We start from the raw sequence: 26,054 nt of genomic DNA, 5'->3' as shown, positions 1-26,054 counted from the left end.
CATTAAATGACTGTATTTGCATTATTATAAGGGTAGTTTAGTGTTGGGGTAGGTAGGCGTTAATAAAACAATCTGGTAAGTAAAATCGTAAAGATTTTCGTAAAATATCGTAAAATTTTGCCTCTCTTCCAACTGTTGCTGTACCTCTTAGCCTCTTCGTCTCCATTTTTATTGTATTTCTTTCGCAGAATTACAGCACCCACACACTGGTCTAGCATTCACACTACATCGTTTTGAGTCAGTTTCAGTGCTCTTGTGTACGAATATTTCTTGAGACGAGGGAAGAAACAAGATTGGATGGGGAAAGCTCTGGCTTTGTGTGGATGTGGTCTTAGTGAATGAGACCCACTGTGTTTTTGACTGCCTCAAAACGTGATGTGAATGATTGGATCACAAAACGGTTTGGACTCCTTCATTTACATGGCATGTACTGTACCCTGAAGAAAAACACAGAAAATAACGCAGGAGACTGACATTTGCTCAAACGAGCAACCCTTTATTTGTGAATTTTTCAATTTAGTAACAAAATTTTTTCTTGAAATGATAAAAGGTGTGGGTAAAAGTCATTCATAAACCGTTTTGCTGGTAAATAAAAAAAGAAGAGAAACAAAACAACAAAAACAATTTGAACAAACAGCTCCTGCACAGTCTCCTGACAACTTGTCCAAACATGAAGGAAATTTAAGAGAAAGTTTATACATTCCAAAATTATGCTCCCATACTCTCTAGGAGAGCAAAACAGTAGCTTGGATCAGCACTTGATTTAATGCTAGAGTAAACCAGAACGTGATTCTGTTGGTGTTAAAGAAAGAAAACTCAAAGCATCCCAGGCACCCTCAGAAGACCAATAAAAGGCATCAGTACCTACCTGTGTGAGAGCAGCCCTATCATTCAGAGAGCTTTGGGTTAATGCTCGCTATATCAGAGCTGGAATTATCAAAATGCCTAGAGAGTGAATCCAAGATCTGCTGGGCGAAGCAAGCTCTGGTCCCATTCATACAAGAGTTCATCAAACTCCGAATCAAGTCATAACCACGGTCATCCACTAACGGTAATGCATTCATTCATGTAAGATGACTTTAGATGGTCTCTGTGTTTTCTCCAAACAAACGAATGTTCGGCATACTCAACAAAGATGTTACCAAAGCAAATATCAGGATCATACGAGTCACTGGAGAGAGGCACTGTAATTAATAAAGAGTCATTCAATGCCAAAATGCCAGCGATTCCAGTCATGTGTCCAGAGGAAGAGGAAAGGTGTGCTAGTCTACAGGGTTCACGTTCCCTGAAAGAGGGTTCTGGGAATTAGCTGTAGAGTGGAGTGCATGAAAAGTGACCTCTCTAAATGTAGAACTGATGAACGGCCAGCTGATCCATGAACGGCCGCACCAGGTTATCAGTGGCAAAGTAAAAGACCAGGCCAAAGGTTATGGAGATGGGGAGAGCTGGAAGGGCCTTTTTGAAGATCGCCAGGAGCAGAAGAGTTAGACACAAACCCTGAGGGGAAGAACAAAAAAAATCATTGTAAATGCTAACAAACAGCAATGATGCAGAAAAATGATGCAGTTATTAGTATTCTTGATTAAATATTAATCTAACATTATTTGTTTGGAAATGACATTTGTTTTAAAGGTGCAGTTTGTAGTATATATGAGGATCTATTGACAGACATGCAATATAATATACATAACTATGTTTTCAGTGGAGTATAAGGACAGTATACATAATGAACCGTTATGTTTTTAGTACCTTAGAATGAGCCATTTCTATCTCCATACACCGCAGGTCTCCTTACAGTGAAGTATGATTCATGATTTGGAAATATGAATCAATCCGCTGATTCATAACCATTAGAATCTTTGTTTGCGGATTGAAAACAAACGCGGAAGAGAGGACAATGCTGAATAAAGTCGTAGTTTTTGTTATTTTTGGACCAAAATGTATTTTCGATGCTTCAAGAGACTCTAATTAACCCACTGATGTCTCATATGGACTACTGTGATGATGTTTTTATTCCCTTTCTGGACATGGACACTATAGTGTGCATACACTTGCATACGCTCTCGGACTAAATATAAAATATCTTAAACTGTGTGTGAAGATGAACGGAGGTCTTACGGGTGAGGAACGACATTAGGGGGAGGAGTTAATGACAGAATTTTTATTTTTGGGTTAACTAACCCTATAAGTGTGCTAATCATTTGGGTGCATGACTAGATAGTTCCTGAAATATGCCTTATTTAGTGAGTTTTCTGTGGGATACTTACGATGAGAATGGCCACAAAGCAGGCTAGCGTCGTGTTCCAGTCACCGCTGGCTGTAGCTGAAGCTTTACCCACCAGCATACTGTAGAATATGAAATCTCCCAACCCCAGTTTCACACCCCCTGACAAACACACACACACACACACACACACACACACACACACACACACACACACACACACACACACACACACAGTGAGGGTTTTGTTTGCCATTAAAAATATGCAACTTCAACAACCACATTTTCAAAAAATATCCAAAATAATAGCCATAATTTACAGTTTAATTTTCCATATCACAAAGGCACAGGCATATAGCAAACAGATATACTTCAGAAAGCAAGACTTGGATTCAGTAATCCTGTTATGCAGTGTTTCCCATTAAACACCTAGATTCTGCAGGTCTTATCTGTCCCTCCACAGCGTCATAACGAACCCAAAGTATTTTTAATTTCTCATAATAACAAAAGATCGATGATGAATCAAAAGATGAATTTTGTGCCATGACTTTGGCAAAGACTCAGTCAGTCGAACTAAAATAAAAACGTATAGGCCTAGTGCGCTTATCAAATCAAAAGGCAGTTTTTAAAAATGTATATAGTCTGTTGTGTTGCAAAACGAAACAGTTTACTTTAATGATCCAGTGTTTTATTAGAATTGGAGTTCACCGTAAATGCCAAGTGCACATTGGAGTAATGGCCGTACCAAGAGGTCTTTACAATTGACCACACCTACATTCTTAAGAACTTCCACAATAATATAAGCCAGCTGGAAAACGTCCGGTCAAATGTCACGTGTTGGTGTGTCAGCATCTTCAGTGTAGAAGTATCTTCTATCTCTGATTTAGCTTTAACAGCATCAACTGTTTGATCCTTAGTTTATAATCAGAATACAGTCACTTTAATAGTCAGGCACAGCATTTCGTTTTCCAAATGTAAAATTACATAAAAGACGCATCCCTCAGGATTCCTCCTCAGCAAAATTAAAAACTAAAGGTTTATTGTGATTAAGTAAGATTTAAAACTCCCACAAAATGGGAGTTTTCTAGCCTGGGTTAAAACCAGACAATTTTCAGTAGTAAATCTAAATTTGCCAGTAAATTTTCCCAAGCTAGGAGTGTGCCTGAAATCAGTGAGCTCGATTTCTAAGTCATTCGTTTACAAGAAAAGATGGTGGTTTTGTGTCGCTGTACAGCAAGTACGGAATGACAGCTAACAGTTCACCGGAAATGCCAAAGTTGGCTAATTGAAAACCAGGATTTGAAAACGTGCATTTGGTCGATTGGTCGTGAAAGCTGCCTGTTATGGGTGACCAGGCATTGACCTGTGACCAGGCATTGGTAGTTTTACTGATATACACAGTAAGCATGACAGAAATATGACACTAGGTTCTCAGCGCTGGTAAAATAAAAGTCCCGCTTATGACTAAATGTAATCAGCTGATGCTGATAATTAAAACTGAAATACCAGCCGATTTATCGATTGAAAATTACACAAGTGTTCACTAGATCACTAGTGCTACAAAACAGCTGGGGTGTGTGTACACATATGGCCCAGTTCACACCAGGCATTAGCATGCATCGCAGATGTTTTTCCTCTGAATTCATGACTAATGATTGTCTCTATCACTTGCTATAGAAGCGTGTCACTGCATGTTGATCGAGCACTTGAATCAGAAATAGATTTGAATGTAATCTCAGCACTAGTGGTGCGTGATACTGACAAAAATTACATAAGGATATTTTCGCTTTATCTGAGATTGTTTTAGTGTGGGGTTTAAGACTGTTGTTCACATCTGACTACTGGGGCCTGTACCATGAAGCCGGTTTAGCTGGCTAGCCAGATATGTTTAAGCTTAGCTTGTGCCAATCCTGGTTTTAGGTACTATTAAATTGGTTTGGCTTTTAGCAGTGATCATCTCGATACTAACTTAAGCTCCAGGGCTAATCTGCTTATGTCCTGGATAAAAAGGAAGTGTATGTAAGATTGCGGCCAAAACTGGTACTGCAATCACTTTCAAATGGCTGTAGAGCGGTGTATCCCTCTCCCCCTGACTCAAGGTTGCCAGATTAGCTGCAGGATCATCAGGAACGTTTGTAGATCTGCAGCTGTGGTAACTAGAGCAGATCTGGCAACCCGGATGCCCAAACACTACTGACTTCGTGATTGGTCGATCGGTGGAGGGCGGAGCTTCAGGCCAAAACACAACATGTCAACATCAACATCAGTTGAGGGCTGCAACAACAACTTTTAAATGACAATATCCTGGCCGGACTACTGTTGTCTTAATGTCTAGTGACATATCAGGGCCATTTTAGGATTAACTGAAATACATTTCTTACATACAGTTCCTTTAACTATATCGTATAGAAATGATTGTGATGTTTTGAGCAGAAAGAGCTGCATCTCCAGCTGTACCCCTGCTGATACTCACTCTCCTCGTCGTCTTCCGCAGGTGGAGGCCTTGCGCTGGGCATCTCCTGGATCTCTCTCCTGCTCTCATCAGTCGACTGCATCGGGCCGAGCTGGTGCTGCTGCTGATCGACCCACGCTGACGTGAAACCGCCATCATCCTCCGGTTGAGCTGTGGGCGCCATTGCAACTACAGGAGACAGAGAGACAGCACAGGGTGTTGTTAAAACAGAGCGATTTACAGCAGGGATGGAAATTCACTTTTTTGTCCACCGGCCACTGTGGCTGGTGGATTTCAAAATCTACCAGCCACTCAATGGTTTTACCAGCCACTTTCCTGTTTTTAACCGACAATGTGTAACTGACCCCTTTAAAGCCAACCGAGCCGAGACCATCTACAAGTGACCAACAATATAAACAACTAAAATAATTTCTGAAGGATCATGTGACACTGAAGACTGGAGTAATGATGCTGAAAATTCAGCTTTGATCACAGGAATAAATTACATTTTACAATATATTACAATAGAAAAGAGTTATTTTAAACTGTAATAAAATTTCACAATATGACTGTTTTTACAGTTTTCGATTAAATAACTGCAGCCTCTGTGAACAGAAGAGCCTTTTCTTAAAAAAACTAAAAAAATCTTACAGACACCAAACTTGTGAACAGTAGTGTACATATTATTGGCCAAAAGGTTTCTCCTCAACAATGAAAAAAGTTGAGACAGAGACATTTTAAGACATAGATCTGACATTAAAGGGTTAGTTCACCCAAAAATGAAATTGATGTCATTAACTCCTCCCCCTAATGTCGTTCCACACCCGTAAGACCTCCGTTCATCTTCAGACACAGTTTAAGATATTTTATATTTAGTCTGAGAGCATATGCAAGTGTATGCACACTATAGTGTCCATGTCCAGAAAGGGAATAAAAACATCATCACAGTAATCAGAATCTCTTGAAGCATCGAAAATAAATTTGGGTCCCAAAAATAACAAAAACTACGACTTAATTCAGCATTGTCTTCTCTTCTGCGTTTGTTTTCAAACCTCAAATAAAGATTAAAACGGTCATGAATCAGCGTATTGATTCATAATTCGGATCGTTAATGTCACATGATTTCAGCAGTTTGGTAGTTTGACACGTGGGTGTGGAACGATATTAGGTTGAGTCATTAATGACAAATTTCATTTTTGGGTGAACTAATCTTTTAACATTTCTTCTGTGAAGGAAAGCGTGTCATGTACATGAGCATGTGTGATTGTACAGCTCTTCCAAACACTCACCCTGGTTCTCCTGTTGAGGAACTGGATGGCTAGAATTATTCCTGGTCTCTGCAACGTCCGCCATATTAAACAGCCACACCATAGTTGCTGACAAATCAAACGAGCACACATGTGAATGCGACAGTAACAACTAAATACTCAACTAAAAGACTGGAAAGGCTAAGAAGACAAGTGCTGAGAGGTCTTTTCTTACAGGAGTAGATGAGAGCTGGGAAGATGGGTTCATTCCTCTCTTGAGCCGTCTCTACGAGGATTCGCAGAGGTCCTTTTGGGCACAACACTGCCAACAGATCTACAGTAGTGCAAGAACAGATACACCACAGCATTAATTCACACAGCAGGATAAAGGGGTCAAGTCTTAGTAGTTCACACACAAAAAAACAAAAAAAACATCTGGGCTTGACATTAACACCCACCAAATGTGTGTGTATTTCAGCAGTGGCATGTAATGCAGTCACTCCTACTAGCTACTTTGGTGGTAATCTTTATTGGTAATCTTTTAAAAAGGCATCTGAACTTATAAACTAAGTGCAATGTAATGTTGCCAAAAAATATAGATTTTTCAATACAATCGAGTATTGACATAAACACAGTCAGTTCTGTTTTAAGTGAACAAACAGTTGAGAAAGAAAAGTTGCGTCAGCTCAAAGTGACAGCAGCCTAATATACCTGCAGTCAAATGACCAGGTAATATTAAAAATATCTATATGCCAGACGATGGTCTCAATGTCAAATTGTGGCCAGTGAAAATGCTGAGCGGCAAGTAACTTTAGAAAACCACTAGCCACTGTGACTGCTGAGCAAAAAAGTTAATGTAAAGCCCTGCATGTATATGTATAATACATGTATAATACACATACACACACATTTGTTTTTGTGAAATGTAAGGACATTCCATAGGCGTAAAGGTTTTTATACTGTACAAACCGTATTTTCTATCCCCTTACACCGTCCCTGCTCCTAAACCTACCCATCACAGGAAACATTAAGCATTTTTACTTTCTCAAAAAAACATCATTTAGTATGATGTATAAGCCTTTTGAAAAGTGGGGACACAGCAAAGCTGATTGAACACTGGTGGGAATATTGCTTCAGAATAATATTTTATATTTATAAGTTATATTTACAACACACACAGTGTGTTTTTTTCCGGACAAGCAAATTTTTACTCGGACAAGCACATGAACATCCTGATTGTCGAGCCCTGCTTTATATAACTGTAAATATGAACTGGATGAACTTCTAATAAACTCAACCATACTGACCATAGACAGATATGGCAGCGAGGATGAGCCAGGCGGTCCACTCAGGGAGGTACTTAATGAAGACCAGGGCCATGAGAGCGCTGATCATGATCAGATACGCCTGCTGGAGCCGCAGCGGACCCTTCCAGTGGATGCAGATCATTCCCACCACACCGAAGTTCCAGATGATCAATGCCAGAGTAAAGTAGTCCATGGCCACGTTGTACGTCTTGAACACTTCCCTGGAGTGAAGAAACACATTACATCTGTCATCAGACACAATGCTGTCATACCATAAAATCAACATCACACACGGTTATTGCTTTGATTATCGTTAAAGGGTAAGTTCACCCAAAAATATAATTTAAATCATTAATGACTCCCCCTGATGTCGTTCCACACCCGTAAGACCTATGTTCATCTTCACACACAGTTTAAGATATCTTATATTTAGTCCGAGAGCATATGCAAGTGTATGCACACTATACTGTCCATGTCCAGAAAGGGAATAAAAACATCATCACAGTAGTCCATATGAGACATCAGTGGGTTAATTAGAGTCTCTTGAAGCATCGAAAATACATTTTGGTCCAAAAATAACAAAAACTATAGTGTGCATACACTTGCATACACTCTCAGACTAAATCTAAAATGTCTTAAAACTGTGTGTGAAGATGAACAGAGGTCTTACGGCTGTGGAACAACATTATGGGGAGTCATTAATGACATACATTTCATTTTTGGGTGAACTAACCCTTTACCTACATTTATACTGCATTTTACACTGCCTGGCCAAAAAAAGTCTGATTTAAATAGGCAAACACTTAAGAGTGTATGATTGCAGTGATTATCATGTTTTTAGCATGTTATATGTTTTAGCTACAGTTCTTCTAACCCTAATTGATGGAATCTGTAGCTTTTCATTTCTTCAAAAATGATGCACCTCTTGATGGAAATGAATGTTGTAATGTTATTTCCATCAATTTTTGGTAGATCTTGTATTGCCAATGCAAGAGTCCAGCACTCTGTAAAGTCTTCTCCAGCACATCCCAAAGACTTTCAATGAATTTAAGGACTAAACTCAGAGGTGAACATTATCCTTCATGCTCCCTCCCAACCATTCGTTCAGTTTGAGCTGATGAATCTTGACATTGTCATCCTGGATTATGGCCATGATGTTTCTTCATACATGGTTAGGAAATGAAAAGCTACACACTTCATCAGTGAGGGTTAGAAGAACTGTTGCCTAACACATAACATGCTAGAAACATAATAATCATCCAATCATAGACTCTTAAGCATTTGCCTAATTAAATCCAAACAGTGACATTTTTTGCAGTGTACTTCATTATTGTCAATAATAATATTATTAATAATAGTCCTCCAATCAAATGCTCTTCCCAACCCCAATACCCATTGCAATCCAATATATATTGTATAACATAGGGCCAGGGTTATTATAGTTAACTAATACTAAATCCATTAAAATAAAAATTTCTGTTTCTTGCAATAAATTAAATATTATATTGTTTTTCTTCTCCTTTTTATTTAGTTTAAATTGATGTACTAAATTAACAACTAAAACTGAAATAAAAAATAATAAAAAAGTATGTAGTCCTATTAAAAAACAGATAAGATTTGTATACGTTTTATAAGAAAACAGAGACAAAATCAAGACTAGTAACTGTAACTGTACACTGCAACTAAAATTAAAAAAAAAAAACTATATATATATATATATATATATATATATATATATATATATATATATATATATATATATATATATATATATATTGTGAAAAAGAAAACTGCACTTCAATAATAGCCCTATGATGCCTAAACGACTTTCCCCCCATTATTTAGTCCTAACAGCAATACAAGAAACGGATCTCACCCTAAATAAATGAAGGAGAAAAAGAAGAGGAGGAGAAGGTTGGAGAAAAACAGCCAGGCTTGAATCACCTGCAAAAAAACAAACAAAAAAAAATCATAAGTCTGCAACATGAGTGCAAGAAACAGTTGACACAAACACTAGTGACTGGACCTTGTAGCATCTGTACTTGTAGAGCACCACCAGCACAAGCGTCATGACCACAATCACACTGATCATGATGGTGGCGTTCAGCATGGAGTTCAGGGCGCGCTGACCCACCGTCTCAGTGTCCTCGCGGAAGGGTGTGTAGATCCTAAACACACACACACACACACACACACACACACACACACACACACACACACACACACACACACACACACACACACACACACACACACACACACACACACACACACACACACACACACACACACACACACACACACACACACACACACACACACACACACACTTCATTCTAAAGCAATTATATTTCAATAGAAAACAATCAGCTTTAAGAGATAATGGTGCTCTTTCAGCATTAAAACCTTTCATTTGAACACAGGACAGGTGTCATCATTTCCCAGACAGGATTAGGCCTTTATCTAGAATAGTTAATCATGGCTTAATAAATGGCTCACTGAAGCCCTGAACTAAAATAAACAAGATTACTTTCAAGTCAACTGTGCTAATATGAATTTGCAGGACCGGATTTGCCTATAAAACATGGACTGAATCAAGAAAACTTACAACAATTGTGTGGAACTGAGAAGCAAATCCAAGGTAAAACAAAGGCAGCAGAACAATTAAAATGCCAACAAACACACAGCTACAAGAAAAACGCAACTTCAGGTAAGATTCATCCACTTCTTGTTTGCTGAAATCTGTGTGTTGACATTACAGTAGTTAATCAATACAGGTGTTGTGGAAAAGACTGGAGAACCTGCACATTAAGATCCTGACGGATGAGCCCCTGACAGAGATAACTGAGATCCAGCAACCTTTAGAGAAATAACAGATGACGACCATGATTTCCTGGAGGAAGACTAGAGCTACTTCAGGATTAAACTGAGGCTTAACCTGTTAACTCTCACCCCCCTTTTTGAAAATATACACGGAAATTCACTATCCCAACTTAAATGGTTGCAATTCAAGTATGCTTTGGAATATAGACATAAGTTTGGTTTAATTTTAACCACTGAAAATGTGTACAATGGATCAATTTACTCATGGAGCCACATTAAGACCTCCACATCTCTGGGACTGAACCATCGAGGGCCTTTAAAATGGAAACCAAAAGGAATGAGTGTTAAGAACCTGAATTTAAAAGGATATTAAGATATCTTTAATACTCCTTGAGTTACAGGCATTCAAACTTGAGACAGAAAACACAAGAGCTGTTTTTTGCTCATTTTTGAACCGTCACCGTTGGCATATAATGCAACAAAGATTGCTAAAGTCAACAGATGTTACTAATAGAGCAGCCAATCTCAGAGTAAAACTAAAACAATGCTGCTGCCATCTTTCTCAAGTCATTTTTACCCCCCAGTAATTTGGCTCCAAATTGCGGTTGAAAACTGTCATTGCCATTGAATTACTCGATCAATATACATCCATGGGGTCTAATATTTTGGCTTTCATCACTGTTTATGTTTGTCTTTCTACAGAAAATATATATATAAAAAAATAAAACATTTGAGACGAGGAAGTTTCTGAAATGTGGTTTGATTTGACACAGAATGACCCTATGATGATTTGCTGCTCAAGCAACATTTCTGATTAGTATCAATGTTGAAAACGTGTATTTTTTCCAGGATTATTTAATAGAAAGTTCAAAAGAACAGTATTTATTTTAAATAGAATATTTTGTAACATTATACATGTCTTTACTGTCCCTCTTAATCAATTTAATGCATCATTGCAGAATAAAAAAAGTATTAGTTCATTCTTACTGACCCCAAACATTTGAATAGTAGAGTATAATGTTACAAAATCTTTCTATTTGGGATAAGTTCTGGAGTAATGAAGGTGTAAGTGAGGCATTAGCGCTATCTAGAGGACAGTCACTGCCACTGCATTACTGGACAATGGACACTCATGCACAGATGACTAAACTGCAGCGCACAGAGGATATTTTATTATTAGCTAGACAAATCTTATCAACTCAAAAAGCGTCATGATTTAAAATAGATGGTGTAAGATTGTGATATGTCTCACATTGAGGACTACATGGAATAATTCTGGCTTTATCCTGAACAAACACATCTGTGATTCAAGTCAGGTCATGATGGCTGATTAGTATTTAGCGTATATGAATATTTTGCTGATTCTAGACATGAACAAACTAATTATGTCAAGCAGGCCTGTAGGGTAAGAGACTGAAAATCACTGGTGCAGGAGGAATAAAACTTTAAAGAGACTAAAACTTTTTATTTTTGTTCATCTTAAGTGTGTAATGTTGCTGTTTGAGTCTCTCCAATGGGATCAGTGTCAGTGTTGCTGAACTCCCTGAAACGCCTCCATTGAGCCCCTTTCACACTGAGATTCCGGCAAATACACGGATAATGCGACCCGGCATTTGTTCCCGGGCCGCTAGATTTGGACCATTCACACTGCCAGTGAAATACCGCAATATGTGCGCTCACACACAACCCGTAACGGTCCCGGATCGAGTTGACACGTGACATCCGGATGTGACGTATAATGGCGAGCGATCTCAGCTTCAGCGCGGATAGTAAGGAGCTCCGTGGTCTCGACTTGTGTCCAGTTTGCGCACATTTCTGCTTGTTTAATTTGAGTTTCTTTTGTATCCGAACACTCTCTGCGTTTAAAACACAGACGTGCTCTTCTGGCACTGCAGGGTTGTATTATTGAAAAAACAAGCTCTAGGAGTCGCACAATAACTACGTACACGTTGCGGCATTAGTTTTGGCTTTTGCTCACACAGCGCTCGTCCCGGGTCGAACCCCGCAATGTTACTAGGTCCCCGACCCGGGTCGAATTCGGTAATCAATCCTGGGACGTGGTTGCTTTCACACAGAAGGCGACCCGGCAATGTTCCGGGAACATTTCGGGTCCGACGTGCAGTGTGAAAGGGGCTTAAGAGACTTGAGTTTTCTTCTGGGAACAAACAATATTCCTCATTTAAATAATTAATACACAGAATAAATGGACGGGGCCTGGTTGAGTAAATTAGTCGTGGTGACGTCACGGACAGCATGTCCATTGTTTTATACAGTCTATATATGGTTGAAACTGGAGGTTATGGTAATGAGGCGGGACACTTCCCAAACATGCTCAAAGTGCTTGACCAATCACAACACTGCTCCAGCTGACCAATCAGAGCACAGTGTGCTTTTCAGAAGGAGGGGCTTCATAGAGACAGGAGCTAAACAGAGCATTACTGACTGACTGGGAAGAGACGAGCTGCTACAATGGAGAATATGGGGGAAATAATCAACATTCAAGCTTGGAAACCTTATCTAGCAGAGCCCAAAAAAACTAAATCAAGTTTGTCAAAGTGCATAATAGAAAAACCTGGTTCCAGTAATGATACTCACAGCTGCTGTCCGTCCTTTTGCGTGTAGAAACTGACGGATTTGATCGTTGCCACAACCACAACCATACAGAGCGTGACGGGAATAAACAGCATGATCACATGTTTAGCTCCATATTTGAGAGTCAGTTCCTCATCCTCGTCCTCCTCGGCGTCTGTGACCACCTGTGGGGGTCGTGGGGTGGGTGGCTGTCCGTTGAGCTCCACCTCATTTCGGCCAGGAGCAGCTGTGCCTGCCGTCTCAGTGTGCCGGTTGATCTCTGTCCCATCATTTGACTAGAGAGAGAGAGAGACATACAATATTGTGAAATATTACTATAATGTAAAACAGATGTTTTCTGTGTGACTATATTGTAAAATGTCATTTATTTCCATGATCAAAGCTGAATGATCCTTTAGAAATCATTCTCAGATGATGATTTGCATACGTGTCAAGTATCCCGTTTTGGCCGGAAAAGTCCTGTATTTTAACCTGCGTTATTAAAAAATAATAATACCGGAGGAAAAAAACAAAAACATTTCCAATCTGAGCTCTGTAACTAGCCTCGCGATAACTGGCATCTGCAGTGGCCTACAGTACTGTAGGTGGCCGGTGTGTGAGGTAAGATGACGAGTGACAACGCAAAAACAAAAACAAAACAGAGACGGATGATGGACGTAACGATAGAGACGGAAGGCACTCCTGCCAACAAAAACAAAACCCTCGTGTAAATACCGTGATCAAAGGGACAGCGAATTGAATTTCTCTGAAGAGGAGCAGGTGGGGGACAGTCACGCGTTTGGTAAGTTTTGTAACTGCGACTTCAGCATCTCACATCCATATCATGTGCAACAGCGGAGAATCTCTTAAAGTGACAGTAACCACTTATAATGACAATGTAAAGAACAAAAGTAATTGCTCACTAAATATGCTCTGCTCTTGACTAAATAACCTCCGTATCTTTAATAAGGATTAATCTATATATAATTCATAACTTATGCAGTGCAAACTAATAACAATTTATGTATATTTCCCACTTGTAAAGTTGTTATACAGGTAGGAAGAGCACAGGTACAAATTTAAAGTATTATTATTATGGGTCTATGTGAGGATTTGTTCTCGCTGCTTGTTCTCGACACATCGCCTGAGCAGAACTTTTTTCTTGCGGGTGTCCGAGAACTATTGTGTGATTGGTCAGACATTTAAAGTAGGCGTGGTTAATGCAGAGAAACGAACACGATCGGCACCTGCTTCTCGTGAAGTATGAATGTACAGGCCATAACGAACTTTGTTCGTTCTTGCCATCTCGAGAATACAAATGTCTGTTCTAGCAGAGCAGGGGACTCCCAACCTTTTTTCATTTGAGCGCCACTTTTTAAAAATGAAAGTTGCTGAGAGCTACTCATGTTATACAATACTTAAAACTCTTAAATAATGCATCATAATTCTCATATTAACAACTATCCAAACTTTTATACACCTGAAAGAGTGTAGTAGTTCCTGTAGTCGGTACCAATACTATAGAAATTGTCTGGTACTCGGTACCAATTTTGGTACCACAGCAAAATGCTTTTTATTTTTATTTTATTTAACAAAAAAAAAAAAAAACATTCATTCAGTTTATTATTTATGTTGATAATCATTATAAGTAAATATTACTTAAACATTTAAAGGCTATGCGGTTTAAAAGTAAACATTGTTTATAAATAAAAAAATCAAGTGAAAAGCGTGAAGAGCTTTGAGTGTCTGTGTTCATGATATGACCGTTTTCTCAAATGAAACGGCAGAGTGTGTCACAAGCTTATGTGTTGACCTCTTTAATAACTTGTTTCAACAAGAACTTTGAAACTTTAAATACAATAATATGTGTAAAGTAAACAAATTTAAGTGCAAAAGAACTATAATAAAGAATCAGAACATTTTCAATCAATATCTAGGGCATGTTTTACCCCACATTACAATGTAAAAGATGTTTTACGTTTAAACAAATGTGCAAAAATAAACACCTATTATGTCTTTATGTATTTGGTGCTGTGATGAACACCACGGTGAATACACAAATCTCAATGTCTGTTTGTTTCCTTGCTAGTAAGTGCCTCTAACAAAAATCGTTCAAAGACAATGTCATGAACCTGTGGAAAAAGACATTACATTTACATTTATGCATTTGGCAGACGCTTTTATCCAAAGCGACTTACATTGCATTCAAGGTACACATTTTACATTTAGTCAATTCTTGCTTTCCCTGGGAATCGAACCCATGACCTTGGCGTTGCTAGCGCCATGCTCTACTGTTTGAGCTATAGGAAAGCTATCGTCATTAACATTAATTGCAACCCATTGCAGTAACATTAATTGACATTAACATCAAGAGAACTAACAATGTATGTAATCTGTTGAATGTGACATAGGGCTTTTAATACGCGAGCGGAGAGCAAACACTCTGTGACAAGGAAACAAAAAACTGAAAAAGTGCCAGTTTTCCAGCTGTGATTACAGAAAGTCAGATAAGTGCGAGAGGGACGCCTGCAGCTACAAACAGTGATAAATACCTCAAGCTCATATAGCGTTATCTCACATGGGTGTGGTGCACTCTTATACAACCTCAATGAACACACCTCTTCTGATTTACTCTACACACTGGTGTTGTCACAGGGAAATCAGATCTTAATGCAGCCAGCTAGTGTGATAAACAACATCATATCGAGATTGCGATTAAACTTTACGTCCATAAGATGATAAGCTCTGATATTTTTACTAGAGATGGTTTTCATCTTTATTTTCACAGCAGAAATAAAAGTAACAACAGCCGCATAAGTAACAATCGCTAATACGCGATTTCTACACATCTCTGTGTGAATGAACAACGCAGTTTTCAGCGCCTGCGTCTCAATATGGAGATATGAACACATGAACTTCATCTCCAGAGCTGCTCCGAGAGTCACTTCACGAGCTTTTCACCGTTTCATTTGGGAAAAACTACCGTCAAATACACACTGAAACTATAAGATCTTCACGACAAACGTCAAAATAAAAGTCTGGTTGGTGCTACTTTATTTTACAGCGTCCTTGTTACATATGCTACACGTACTTTCGACAGTAATAATAGTAAATTATGAACATTTGCATTCAACAAACCCTCAACCGGCCCCTAATCCTACCTTAACCATATAGTAAGCACATGATAATCAATATTAATCAGTACTAGGGCTGCGCAATATAACGAAATATCGCAAATTTCTTGTGATATGCATATCGCAACGGCACACAATATCTGAATGATTTTAATAGGCTACTGGGGCGGCAGTGGCTCAGTGGTTCATGTAGGTTGTCTACAAACCAGAAGGTTGGTGGTTCAATCCCCGGTTCCACCTGACCAAGTGTCGAAGTGTCCATGAGCAAGACACCTAACCCCAGCTGCTCCCGACGAGCTGATGGCGCCTTACATGGCTGACATCGCCGTCGGTGTATGAATGGGTGAATGTGAGGCAAAAATGTAAAGCGCTTTGGATAAAAGCGCTATATAAATGCAGTCCATTTACCAGTCCATTTAATAGGCTACTTCAACATTGTGAAACGTGTACATTTTAGGTGGACGCAGAGAATCGACTGGGCACACAACTTTTGTTACTTATGTGACTTCCTTGACGTTAAAAGGAGTTATTATACATAATAATTTGTGTAAACCAGCCCATTGCAGTCTCGCGCTGTCTGCCGTCTGACACACACACACCAAACTGTGCACACAAGCCACCTCTCTGAAAGCGTGTGATCCCTTCAGTTCTGTTTCGTGTTTTGTTACACACTCGAACTATCAAATACACATATTTTTTTTTTTTTTTTACAGAATTTTTGCTAAAACACTGCTGGTCACTTTCATTAGTTGTACTGTAGCGATGCTTTCTTTTCCCAGAAAAAAATGCGAAACAAATGCTATCATTCTCAGGTTTTCATTTTTTAAATAGATTTTACACACGAATAGCAATATTGTATCGCATATCACATTATTTAACATTGCATATCACATTTTTCTTCAATATCACACTGCCCTACTCAGTACTTATATGTGTAATTACACTTAACAAGTGTAACCATCTGGTTTAACTTCAAGAAATGATGATAGAAATATATCACTACTGTATACTAAACTATACTTCTCAAATTAATATTATTATTTCTAATTCTAAGGATATCATACAACCAAGATATTTCTTCATCCATCTTTTAATTTATACAGTTCTGTTGTGTAGCATCTTATGCCAGAAGTTAAAATGCAACGTTTGGTTATTAATTAATTGTTTTATTTTCGTCTGACACCATTTGAAAAGCTTGAATAAACTATTCAAGTTTATATACATTTGTATTAAGTCATAAAACAGAATCCCAAATAAAATAAAATGCAAAAAGTTCTTAGTTAATAGTTTCCTCTTAAAACCTATACTCAAAGCTGCTGAGAGCAACTTTTACTAAGAAACAGAGAGAGGTCTTAAGCTGAGATTAAGGGCGGGGTTGACCTCGTTGCTATTGATGTCATCACGCTTCCTAACTATGACCACAATGATTGGCTGATGGGGGAGGAGTCTCTGTCAGTGATTTAATCGTAGAAAAATTCAAATAAAGATTTTAAAATGTAGGCTAAGTGTCACTAATTAAACAATAGGGCTGTAACGGTACACGCTTCGGTTCAGGGCTTCCGGTACAGTGCATGTGTGTGTACCAAACAATACTGAACGCAGTCTTTAGCAGTTAACAGTCGGCTCGTTTTACGCAGGGAACAGATTTTAATCTGAGTTCCCTTATGAACATATTTATTTTGTCCATTTTATCACAAAATTCAAAAGATAAATGTAATTTTTTCTCTTTTTAATGTGACATGACTGATCACTGTATCGGATCTGTTCAAGCGGCCGCACGAGTGAACCCGATCATCTCTTCCTAAAGGATAAACATGAATCATAAAGGTATGTTGAGGATACATTACAACTCACTGAGACACATTATATGTTGTGTAATTGCTCAATCAGTGTTTCACCGGCGGAAAGACGTCAATAAAACAGCTCGAGAACAATGTCCCGTAGCATCACATTTACCTCAGAAGTCATTCAGTGTCCACAACTGATAGTTCAACAGAGACAAACTCTTTCACTAAATACATGACCTATATTAGCCGATATAATCATTATATTCTACTGTTAGTGATTTCTTGATTATTTAATGTGTGTTTAAACGAATCTGTCATGAAAACGACAGCCACTGTGTATAAATGATTATATTTCAACAACGAATTGGAGTAAAATCATGATTTTATAATTAGATTTTGGAAGTTAATACAAAAAAGTTTGCATACAATGTGTTATTTGAGTGTTGATTATTATATTTAAATATAAATAGCAACTGCAGGGTATATACAGCAATCCTTAAGTAAAATTTACTACTTTTTAATACCTTTTTTACTACCTTCAGAATATTTTTTAAAACCATCACGACACTGAATTGCAAGTGTTAATCAGCGACCTTTCTATTATTTACACAGATTTTTACATACATAACATACAAAAAAGAATAGATTTAGAATCGACACCAGGAGGAAATCTGTTATAAGTTATCATTCAGACACAGTAAAATACATCTCAACATTCACAAAGGTTGGTTAAGGAGAAGCATTACTGCACACACATCTGATTTACATTAATAATTGGTAATTCAGCAATTAAATTATTTAGTGGTTTTTTTCCAACAACAAAACCTGAGCCAAATATTACATTTCTATAACTGTGATACGTTGTTGAATTTAACAAAATACTAAAAACTAGTGCTGCCAATCGATTAAAAACATTTTTTTTCTGTGATTAATCGCAATAAAAAAAGAAATGTTTTTGTACGTTTTTAATATATGTTTTAATATAATAATTTCATAGTTAATCAAATTACTGTAGAAACAACATCAAGACAGTATATTTTAAATACTTGTTTAAATGGCATCTTTTTATGAATGAAGGCTAGTATTTTTTTTAATTTTTTACATTTATTATTAGGCTTCAAACATATAACAGTTTTTAATTTAGGTAAACTTAAAACAATGCTAACATAAACCCATAATAAATGTCATGTTTACTCCAGCCCTTCCTGTCTTAACAGTTAGGAAATATACAGAAATTTAATAAAGTTATCAAAGTTATATGCAGTCTGCACTGCATAAACTATAAATTAAATAGTTAATCCTTATTAAAGCTACAAAAGTTATTTAGTCAAGAGCAGCGAGTCATTTTCTCCGTTCCCTGACAGGAAGCTTTATTGGCTGCTGTCCCTTTAAGAGCAGACAGACACGCGGATCTCACTGTTTATATACTGTCTATGGATCGCGCCTCATTCTCTCACAACTCTTTTTGTTCATTTTAGACTTTATATAAATCATTTAAGATTGCTCTTATGTGATAAGAATTATGAGGATAGTCATTGAAGATTATGCCTTAAAGCAAGTCTAAAATAAAACGTAAGCCAGCCACTTCTGTTGAGCGCGCAGTGCTCTGAGATGATGCCGAACGACCACTGAATATGACGTCAGCATCAAACATATGTTGAGACGGAGACGAAAGATCTTTGATTATGTGCCCAGATATGCTAAAGCCCATATCTAAACAAACTAACGCGAACGCAGATAGAATTTCAATCAGAATAGGACATCTGATAGTCTGAAAAAATAATACCTAATTTGGAGAAAAATAATACCTCTGAGACCACATTTAACACTTTTAATGGCCTTAAATTTGACAATTTGGATTTATCACTTTTTAATACTTTTTAAAACCCTGCGGACACCCTGAACTGAATTTAGGCTAATTTGTGCTATTTTGTTATATTTATAGTAATATGCAAGTAAGGGCTCCCTATATAGTGTTATATTTAGTTTTCTCTCCCCTGCTGTACCGAACCGTGACTTCAAAACAGAGGTACGTACCGAACCGTCCGTTTTGTGAACCGTTACACCCCTATTAAACAAGTAAATGTTCAGCTAATCGTCAGCCTCGTTCATGTCTGCATGTCGAGAGGATTCAAGCAGCAAATGATGTTTTCTAAACAAAGTTGGAGAGAAGCATTATGTGATCAGCTTGAGAGCATGTATACAGTACACACAGCCGACAGCTTTTACAGGTTTGAAAACTACAGGGTTGGGCTAAATCCCTCCATCCCCTCGGACATCATGCCAAATACTCTTATTTTACTCTATCTGCAAGTGTGAACTCGTGAAACATTTACCACAGGTAATTGGACATTATTTTCATTATGTTTTTATTTATTTATTTTCAAAAAGTCATTTTGAGAGAAAGTGGGGATGGGATTGGGAAAGGTCCACAGGCCAGAACTTAAACTCGGCTCACACGAGCTGCCCACGAGGCCATACCACCATCTCCATCATTTAACTCTCCATCATTCAATGCATTTTGCCTGTACACAAATGAACCTCTATCTGATGTCATCACAGATTTAAATCTATAAATCAAAATATTTCTTGCATTTATGAAGAAAAGGTTCAGCACCCAAGGCTCTACCGCCTCAATGGTGTTCAGTGTCTTTGAGCGGCTTTAGAATAAGGATTGCCAGCAACAGTCATTAGGATTGTTTAGTGATTTAGTCGTAAGCCCTATTCGGATGGGATTAGTTTTACAAGGGTAGGTGTAATTTTACCACAGGACGTCTGTAATATTGATGGCCAATTCGCACGGGATACGATATCTCAGTAAGACTGGCAGAAGTGGGAGGGGTACCTCGATTTACACACCGCCGTCATTAAGTTGCTTCCTGATATCAAGCGAGCAAACAAACACATATAATCTATTTATAACATTTAGGTCAGGATGAACAATTTATTAAATTCTGATTGGATTCACTCATCCAAAGCTAAAAGAAGTTCTGCACCTCTAACAAGTGCTTCTGACTTGAGGTTTGCCACAGACTTGTCCCGCTGCCTAGGACGCAACTGAATGCTTTTTCAAGCGCCTCCATACTTGAAAAACAGCAAACAACTACTTTAAAACTGGAAATGACGGAATATTTACAGACATATTTACAGCGGGTCTATTCGGGCTCGTGCAAGGCTCTAATCCAACCCCCTCTAAGAAAATACATAAAGATGACATTACTGAGCTATGCGTTTAAAAGTAGCCTATTCAAATGGTACAATGGCATTGCAACGTGGAATATGGCCAATCGGGCATTTTGTACCGCATCAGAAAAGGGGTTAAAAGGGCTATAAGGTGCCGTTGGTGGCCTAAAACAGAATGATAAGCCTACTTATTTTTAGCTTTCCTCGCGCTGTGTAGAAATAATATTGAATCGACCGTCCCTGGGTTGAGCCGGTTACTTCTCACCTCTATGACTCGACCTGCGGAGCTGAATGTGCGCTAGCTGGCTGCACTTATGCTGGAACGCAGAGGATCCTCCTCATCAATGGATTTCATAGCCTAGTAAATTGTGTCTAGTAGGCTACTATAAAATTGGTATGTTTCCCAGCGCCGCAATAGACATTATTTTTAATGGAAGGATAGGCCTGTTATCCACATATTAATTAAAATTAGAAGAACAAAATGTTTGATTTTGCATGGTGGTAGGCTAACTCAAAGTTTTTTTTTTTTTTTTCCGTTATTTTGGCTTGGAATTTCATTAGATTTCGTTTTTGTTGTTGTTGTTGTTTTTTAGAAGCATGAACTGAATTTATAAACAAAATAAATTATTGAAATGAAGACGCCGTTTGGAGTGAGTGCATGCAAAATAATCCGTTCTCTGAATCAACGGCCTTTGTGAAAGTAGGCTACACAAATAAAAGTAGACAGTTTATAGTTTATAATTAGCCTATGTCTTGCAAATATCTGGCTAAAAAATGTCTATTGTACTGTGAGTTATATCCGCTGCCATAGGCTAAAAGACAATGTCCATCAGAATGCCCCGACTTTGTCGGCAATGGGTTAAAGAAAATCTAGCTTATTTAATTAGGGTTTGTTTAAATATTAGCCTATAATAAAAAAAATTATTTCATATGTTGATGTGTTAGGCTATGTCCGTTCTGTTCCGTTCTCGCAATCAATTTAGGCACGCTGCATTCTGATTGGTTCGGATAGCATACTGGGAGGTTGGGGCCAGGAGCAGAAAAAATCATGCTATATAGCGATTTAGAAATCGCACATGCTGAAATCGCTATTTTTTTACGATTTCGATTAATAGCACAGCCCTAGTTAGGAGCTACTTTAAGATGCCTTAAGATGTTTTGTGAATATGGCCCCAGATTACTACTATAACATTTACTTTTCCAATGCCTTAAAGGGTAACTAAAAGACATTCTTGTTTATAACAGTCAAATCGATTAATCGTGGTTAATCGCATCCAACATAAAAGTTTGTAAAGATATAATATGTGTGAGTGTTTGTGTGTATTACAAACATATGTAGTGTACATACACACACTTTTATTATAGATGTGATTAATCGATTTGAATCAGACTTACCACATTATTGACAGCATATTCCACTAAATCGGCCATCGATGCTGTGAAGTGACCCAAGGATCATAGAAACACCTGGACCTGTGGACTGAGAACACATAATAACATTAATATCAACATCATAATGTTTATGACTGAGGTGAAAGTACCTCTCAGATTGATTACCTTTTTAAGTTTCAGCCTAATAACTTTAAGAAAGAAGATCTGATAGTAAAGGGAAGTAACGTTACTGGTTGCTCCAGGGTATTGTGACTGTCTCAGATGGCAATATTACTGTACTTTAATATTATGGATAACGACTATGTTCTAAAAATGTGTGTTATTTAACCCTACATCTCTCTCCAGTGGTGGAGCCTGTGGTTTCACCATGGCATTTGATTCACCCACACAAATCACAAATAGTTTCCTCATATCTGATTCTGCGGAAACACCATTTCCCTTTGCTCGTCAAATCGAGTAAATATATATATATATATATATATATATATATTTGCCTTTTGGGCAAAGAACGTTTGAACTAAATCAACGGGCAGCGCTTACTTATTTTCATTATGATAGCTTCAGGCTAAGTTAGTTAGCGCATCTGAAAGCCGTTTGATTATCTACTGTGGCTCTAGATAAATTACACGAATGAGGTCCAAGTAAAAACTTTACAACTAAAAGGAAACAGCCCTATAGTCATACACCAGTTTATGTAAAATGCCGAAAGGGAACTGTTCAAAAAAAATATTTTATAGATGAATGCCTGACAAACCTGGAATCTGAATTCACACTGATAGAAGCCCAATACTGTGAAGCAAGGCGCGGTCACACAGCGGGTCTGCGACAGGGCGAGACGGGGGATTTCAAAATACAAGTCCCGGTCAACGAAATTAAATATATTAAAGGACGTATATGTATGATTGTGACCAAAACTGGTACTGCAATCACTATCCCCTCTCCCCCTCCAGATTTGCTGTAGGAGCAGGAACGTTTGTATGTGCAGCTGTGGTAACTAGAGCAGATCTGGCAACCCGGATGCCCAAACACTACTGACTTTGTGATTGGTCGATAGGTGGAGGGTGGTAGCCTGACAAGCCAGACCCACATCAAGATGTTTGGTCTGGAAACTCACCATTGACAGCTCAATCCGAGGGGCGGGATAAACGGTTGTCTTTCAAACTCCCTCTGCACGCGACGCGAAGATAGCGCTACAACCAACCAGAGCAACGGAGGTGAAGCGGAGCTAGTTGATAGATTAAACATTCACCGTATCCGGTCAGCAAAACTCCGAAAACATCTTCCCTTTTTCAAGAATGACTTCAGTGCCGTTCTTTGTTCTTTTCTCAGAGAAAAGCTTAACTCCAAGTCTTCCAGAGTCGTGGTCAAAGCGGACTCGAAAGACCGCCGTTCGCCAGTTTCTGTGTTTACTAGAAGCACGCAAGCACAACTCGGCCGTCATTATGGCCCCGCCCACCGACTCTATACACGATGTGATCACGATGGGGTGAAATGCTGTTTCATGCATACTGAGCTTTTTACACTGTTAAAGACAAACATAGACAAAGTTTCAAAAACTAATGTTGAACGTTTGATTAAGTATTTCTGTGTTAAAAATACTCCTTCCGGTTTCTCACAAGTTTCGGAGAGTTTTTTTCGAGTATGGCTCGGCTTGACGTTAATAAGAGCGGAAGGTCCTTGTATGGGCCGTACGGGCTCTTCTCCCGGTAGGGTGCGCGCGCGTGACTAGAGCGAGAGAGGAAATGCACGCCCATAAACAAGGAGCATCTTTCAAGGTGCAGATCCAGTCATCCGTGAACACTTCTGAAGCGCCCTATGGTCGCACTCCACTTTATTCCTATGAGTGATGTCGAGCGACTTCAACGCTTCAGCACAGCATTCCGGGAAGGCAGCGCTGCATTTGAACGCAGAAATGACGGGAAGCTTCACAACATCGCATCAGTCGCGTCTAAAAGTGGATCTCCACCGTTCACTGCTGTCACAGGACTTCACCAAATCATATCAAAGAAGTGTGTTTTTGACGGAGCGGTCCCAGCGATAAAGGTTCGGTCCTGCTTTGGAAGCAGCCGGTGAGTAAAACTGCTTCACATGTCTGTGCTGTTGGCTATTGTCATGTGAGTAAACATCAGTAAACGACACGATCGCGTGCTTCGTCATTCAAATGCGCTAATGGACTCCATTGTTGTTCTGTGTACGTTACACTAGTCTGACGTGCAAAACCGTTTTGCTTGCTACTGCTAAGGTTTAACAAATGTTGACAGGCCACTAAATACAGTCCATACCACAGAGACGGACGTCTATGGCGTTTAAATGAAGTCAAAAGTCGCGCGCACGAAAACCACGAGCACGCGAATAAACCCAAGCGCGCAAAACAGACCCACGAGAGGAAAATAGCAACGCGAGAGCGCATCTGTGCACCCGCGAGAGCGCATCTGTGCAGCCGCGAGCGCATTTGTACACCGCGAGCGCGCGAAACAGTATTTAGGGGCGGAAATGAATACTAGCGCAAGCCCCTGCTGCCTAGCGCGCACAACTGCAAATGAGCGCTCGCGTGACTACTCAACACTCGCTCGCTCCTCGAGTTGACTTTTGACACTTTGAGGGCGGGGCAATGACTTTTGTCTTCCCACCTGTGATTGGTCATTTGTTTAATCAGTTTTACTCTTGTTTAAACATGTAGCAGGACTAGGACAAGGCACGTTTTAAGGAACCATTATGTCGGACCCTGAGTAGGTAATTTAATTTTTAAGTCTTTGTGTTTCGAGTGCAATATATTCAATATATGAAATTGTATTGTACAATTTCGAAGGTATTTTGTTTACAATCATCTTGAATAGTTTGTATAGGACCTTAACACTTAAAAAAGATAAGCTAATTTAAGATAAAGCTGACTAACCCATAAATGTAGGATGTTAAAGGTTAGTTTTGACCTACATTGACAATATACAGTAAATAAATCATCGCTGAGTAGCATTTCTAGCTACTTAACAAAGGTAGTATCCTAATGTATAAACAAAGCAGCGTAAATGCATCTTGGTGATTTATTTATCTGACACATGGTGCTGGATGTTCCGCTTGTGCCCGTATAAGGTCAAAGAGCTCTTGCAAAGCCTGGGTGATACCACCCATTGGGCCACTGAATCTGCATTAACGACAACAGCTGGGGCAACAGCCTTAGTCCTAATGGGTTGTTATCATAGCTATCAAAATCCAGTGTTTTGTATTTTGCGTACGTGAGTTTTTGTTGTACATGTCTATTAAAAAAAATTAAAAAATTAAAAAAATGTACTGTGCTAATTAATTGAGATTTCTTACAGCTCTTACAGGTTGTTGGCCTTGTCTGTTTCGTTGCTTCTATTACTCTCCCCTTTTTTGTAAAATGATTAAATGTAAATGTAAATGATAGCAGGGGGTACTTGTATGTGACTGGACAGGGCCTCCAGAATATACAGCTCCTGACGACACAGAAACTCCAGATAATCTAAATCCAGTGGTATTGTGCTGAAGGCCTGTTGCAACTTGTGTAAAAGATTTGCCAAAAAGTGGTGTCTTAGCTATTGACAGAACAAAGAATAATTAATGAGATGTTAAGATACCATGTCACTTTTGTGATAAACACACTTCAAAAGTTGAAAGGGTTACATTATCTCTACTCATCCTTTGAGTTCAGGAAAGTATTTAAAAAAAATAGATAATGAGCATCAAAGTTTGATTTTACTTACTAATTTCCCTATTTCAAACATGGTCTTAGTAGTAAATCTATCAAAATTATTTTCTTAATTGTTTGCAAATAGGATGACAGAAAACATCAAAACGTCACTTTTTTTTGTTTTACACTTTTTACAGGGTCACATAGACCATCAGCAGAAAAACGCTTTCAGTGATGTAACCTTTAAGTTTCACTAATGCCGTTTGTAATGTGTTCTAATCATTT

The 26,054-nt window shown here is 38.5% G+C and overlaps 1 protein-coding gene across 2 annotated transcripts; it reads right to left on the bottom strand.

Moving 5' to 3' along the window:
- Nucleotides 1-467: 467 nt before the first annotated feature.
- psen1 (presenilin 1) lies at nt 468-23,019 on the bottom strand. Of its 2 annotated transcripts, none has more exons than XM_067456219.1 (11): nt 22,875-23,019; nt 22,124-22,208; nt 12,649-12,920; nt 9,257-9,398; nt 9,107-9,174; nt 7,231-7,451; nt 6,159-6,257; nt 5,966-6,052; nt 4,698-4,865; nt 2,268-2,386; nt 468-1,497 (listed from the first exon to the last, which is right to left on the bottom strand). In XM_067456219.1, the coding sequence occupies exons 2-11, from the start codon at nt 22,157-22,159 to the stop codon at nt 1,342-1,344; spliced, it is 1,368 nt and encodes a 455-aa protein (XP_067312320.1). In that variant the 5' UTR covers nt 22,160-22,208; nt 22,875-23,019; the 3' UTR covers nt 468-1,341. The 2 variants fall into 2 exon arrangements, with proteins under 2 accessions (XP_067312320.1, XP_067312321.1); XM_067456220.1 differs by lacking the exon at nt 22,875-23,019 and adding an exon at nt 22,286-22,501.
- Nucleotides 23,020-26,054: the final 3,035 nt, after the last annotated feature.

This window comes from Pseudorasbora parva, chromosome 10 (genome assembly GCF_024679245.1).
Source record: "Pseudorasbora parva isolate DD20220531a chromosome 10, ASM2467924v1, whole genome shotgun sequence".
Taxonomy (NCBI): Eukaryota; Metazoa; Chordata; class Actinopteri; order Cypriniformes; family Gobionidae; genus Pseudorasbora; species Pseudorasbora parva.
Note: the sequence above shows the minus strand (reverse complement) of the source record. Positions and strands in the feature narration are given on the sequence as shown.

What these genes read in the sequence shown, in the direction of transcription:
- psen1 (XM_067456219.1), bottom strand. Translation starts at nt 22,159, where the DNA reads ATGGCCGATTTAGTGGAATATGCTGTCAATAATGTG. An exon ending in AATATGCTGTCAATAATGTG is followed by an intron (nt 12,921 to 22,123) that starts GTAAGTCTGATT and finishes CTCTCTCTCTAG; the next exon opens with TCAAATGATGGGACAGAGAT. An exon ending in ACAAGTACAGATGCTACAAG is followed by an intron (nt 9,175 to 9,256) that starts GTCCAGTCACTA and finishes GTTTTTTTGCAG; the next exon opens with GTGATTCAAGCCTGGCTGTT.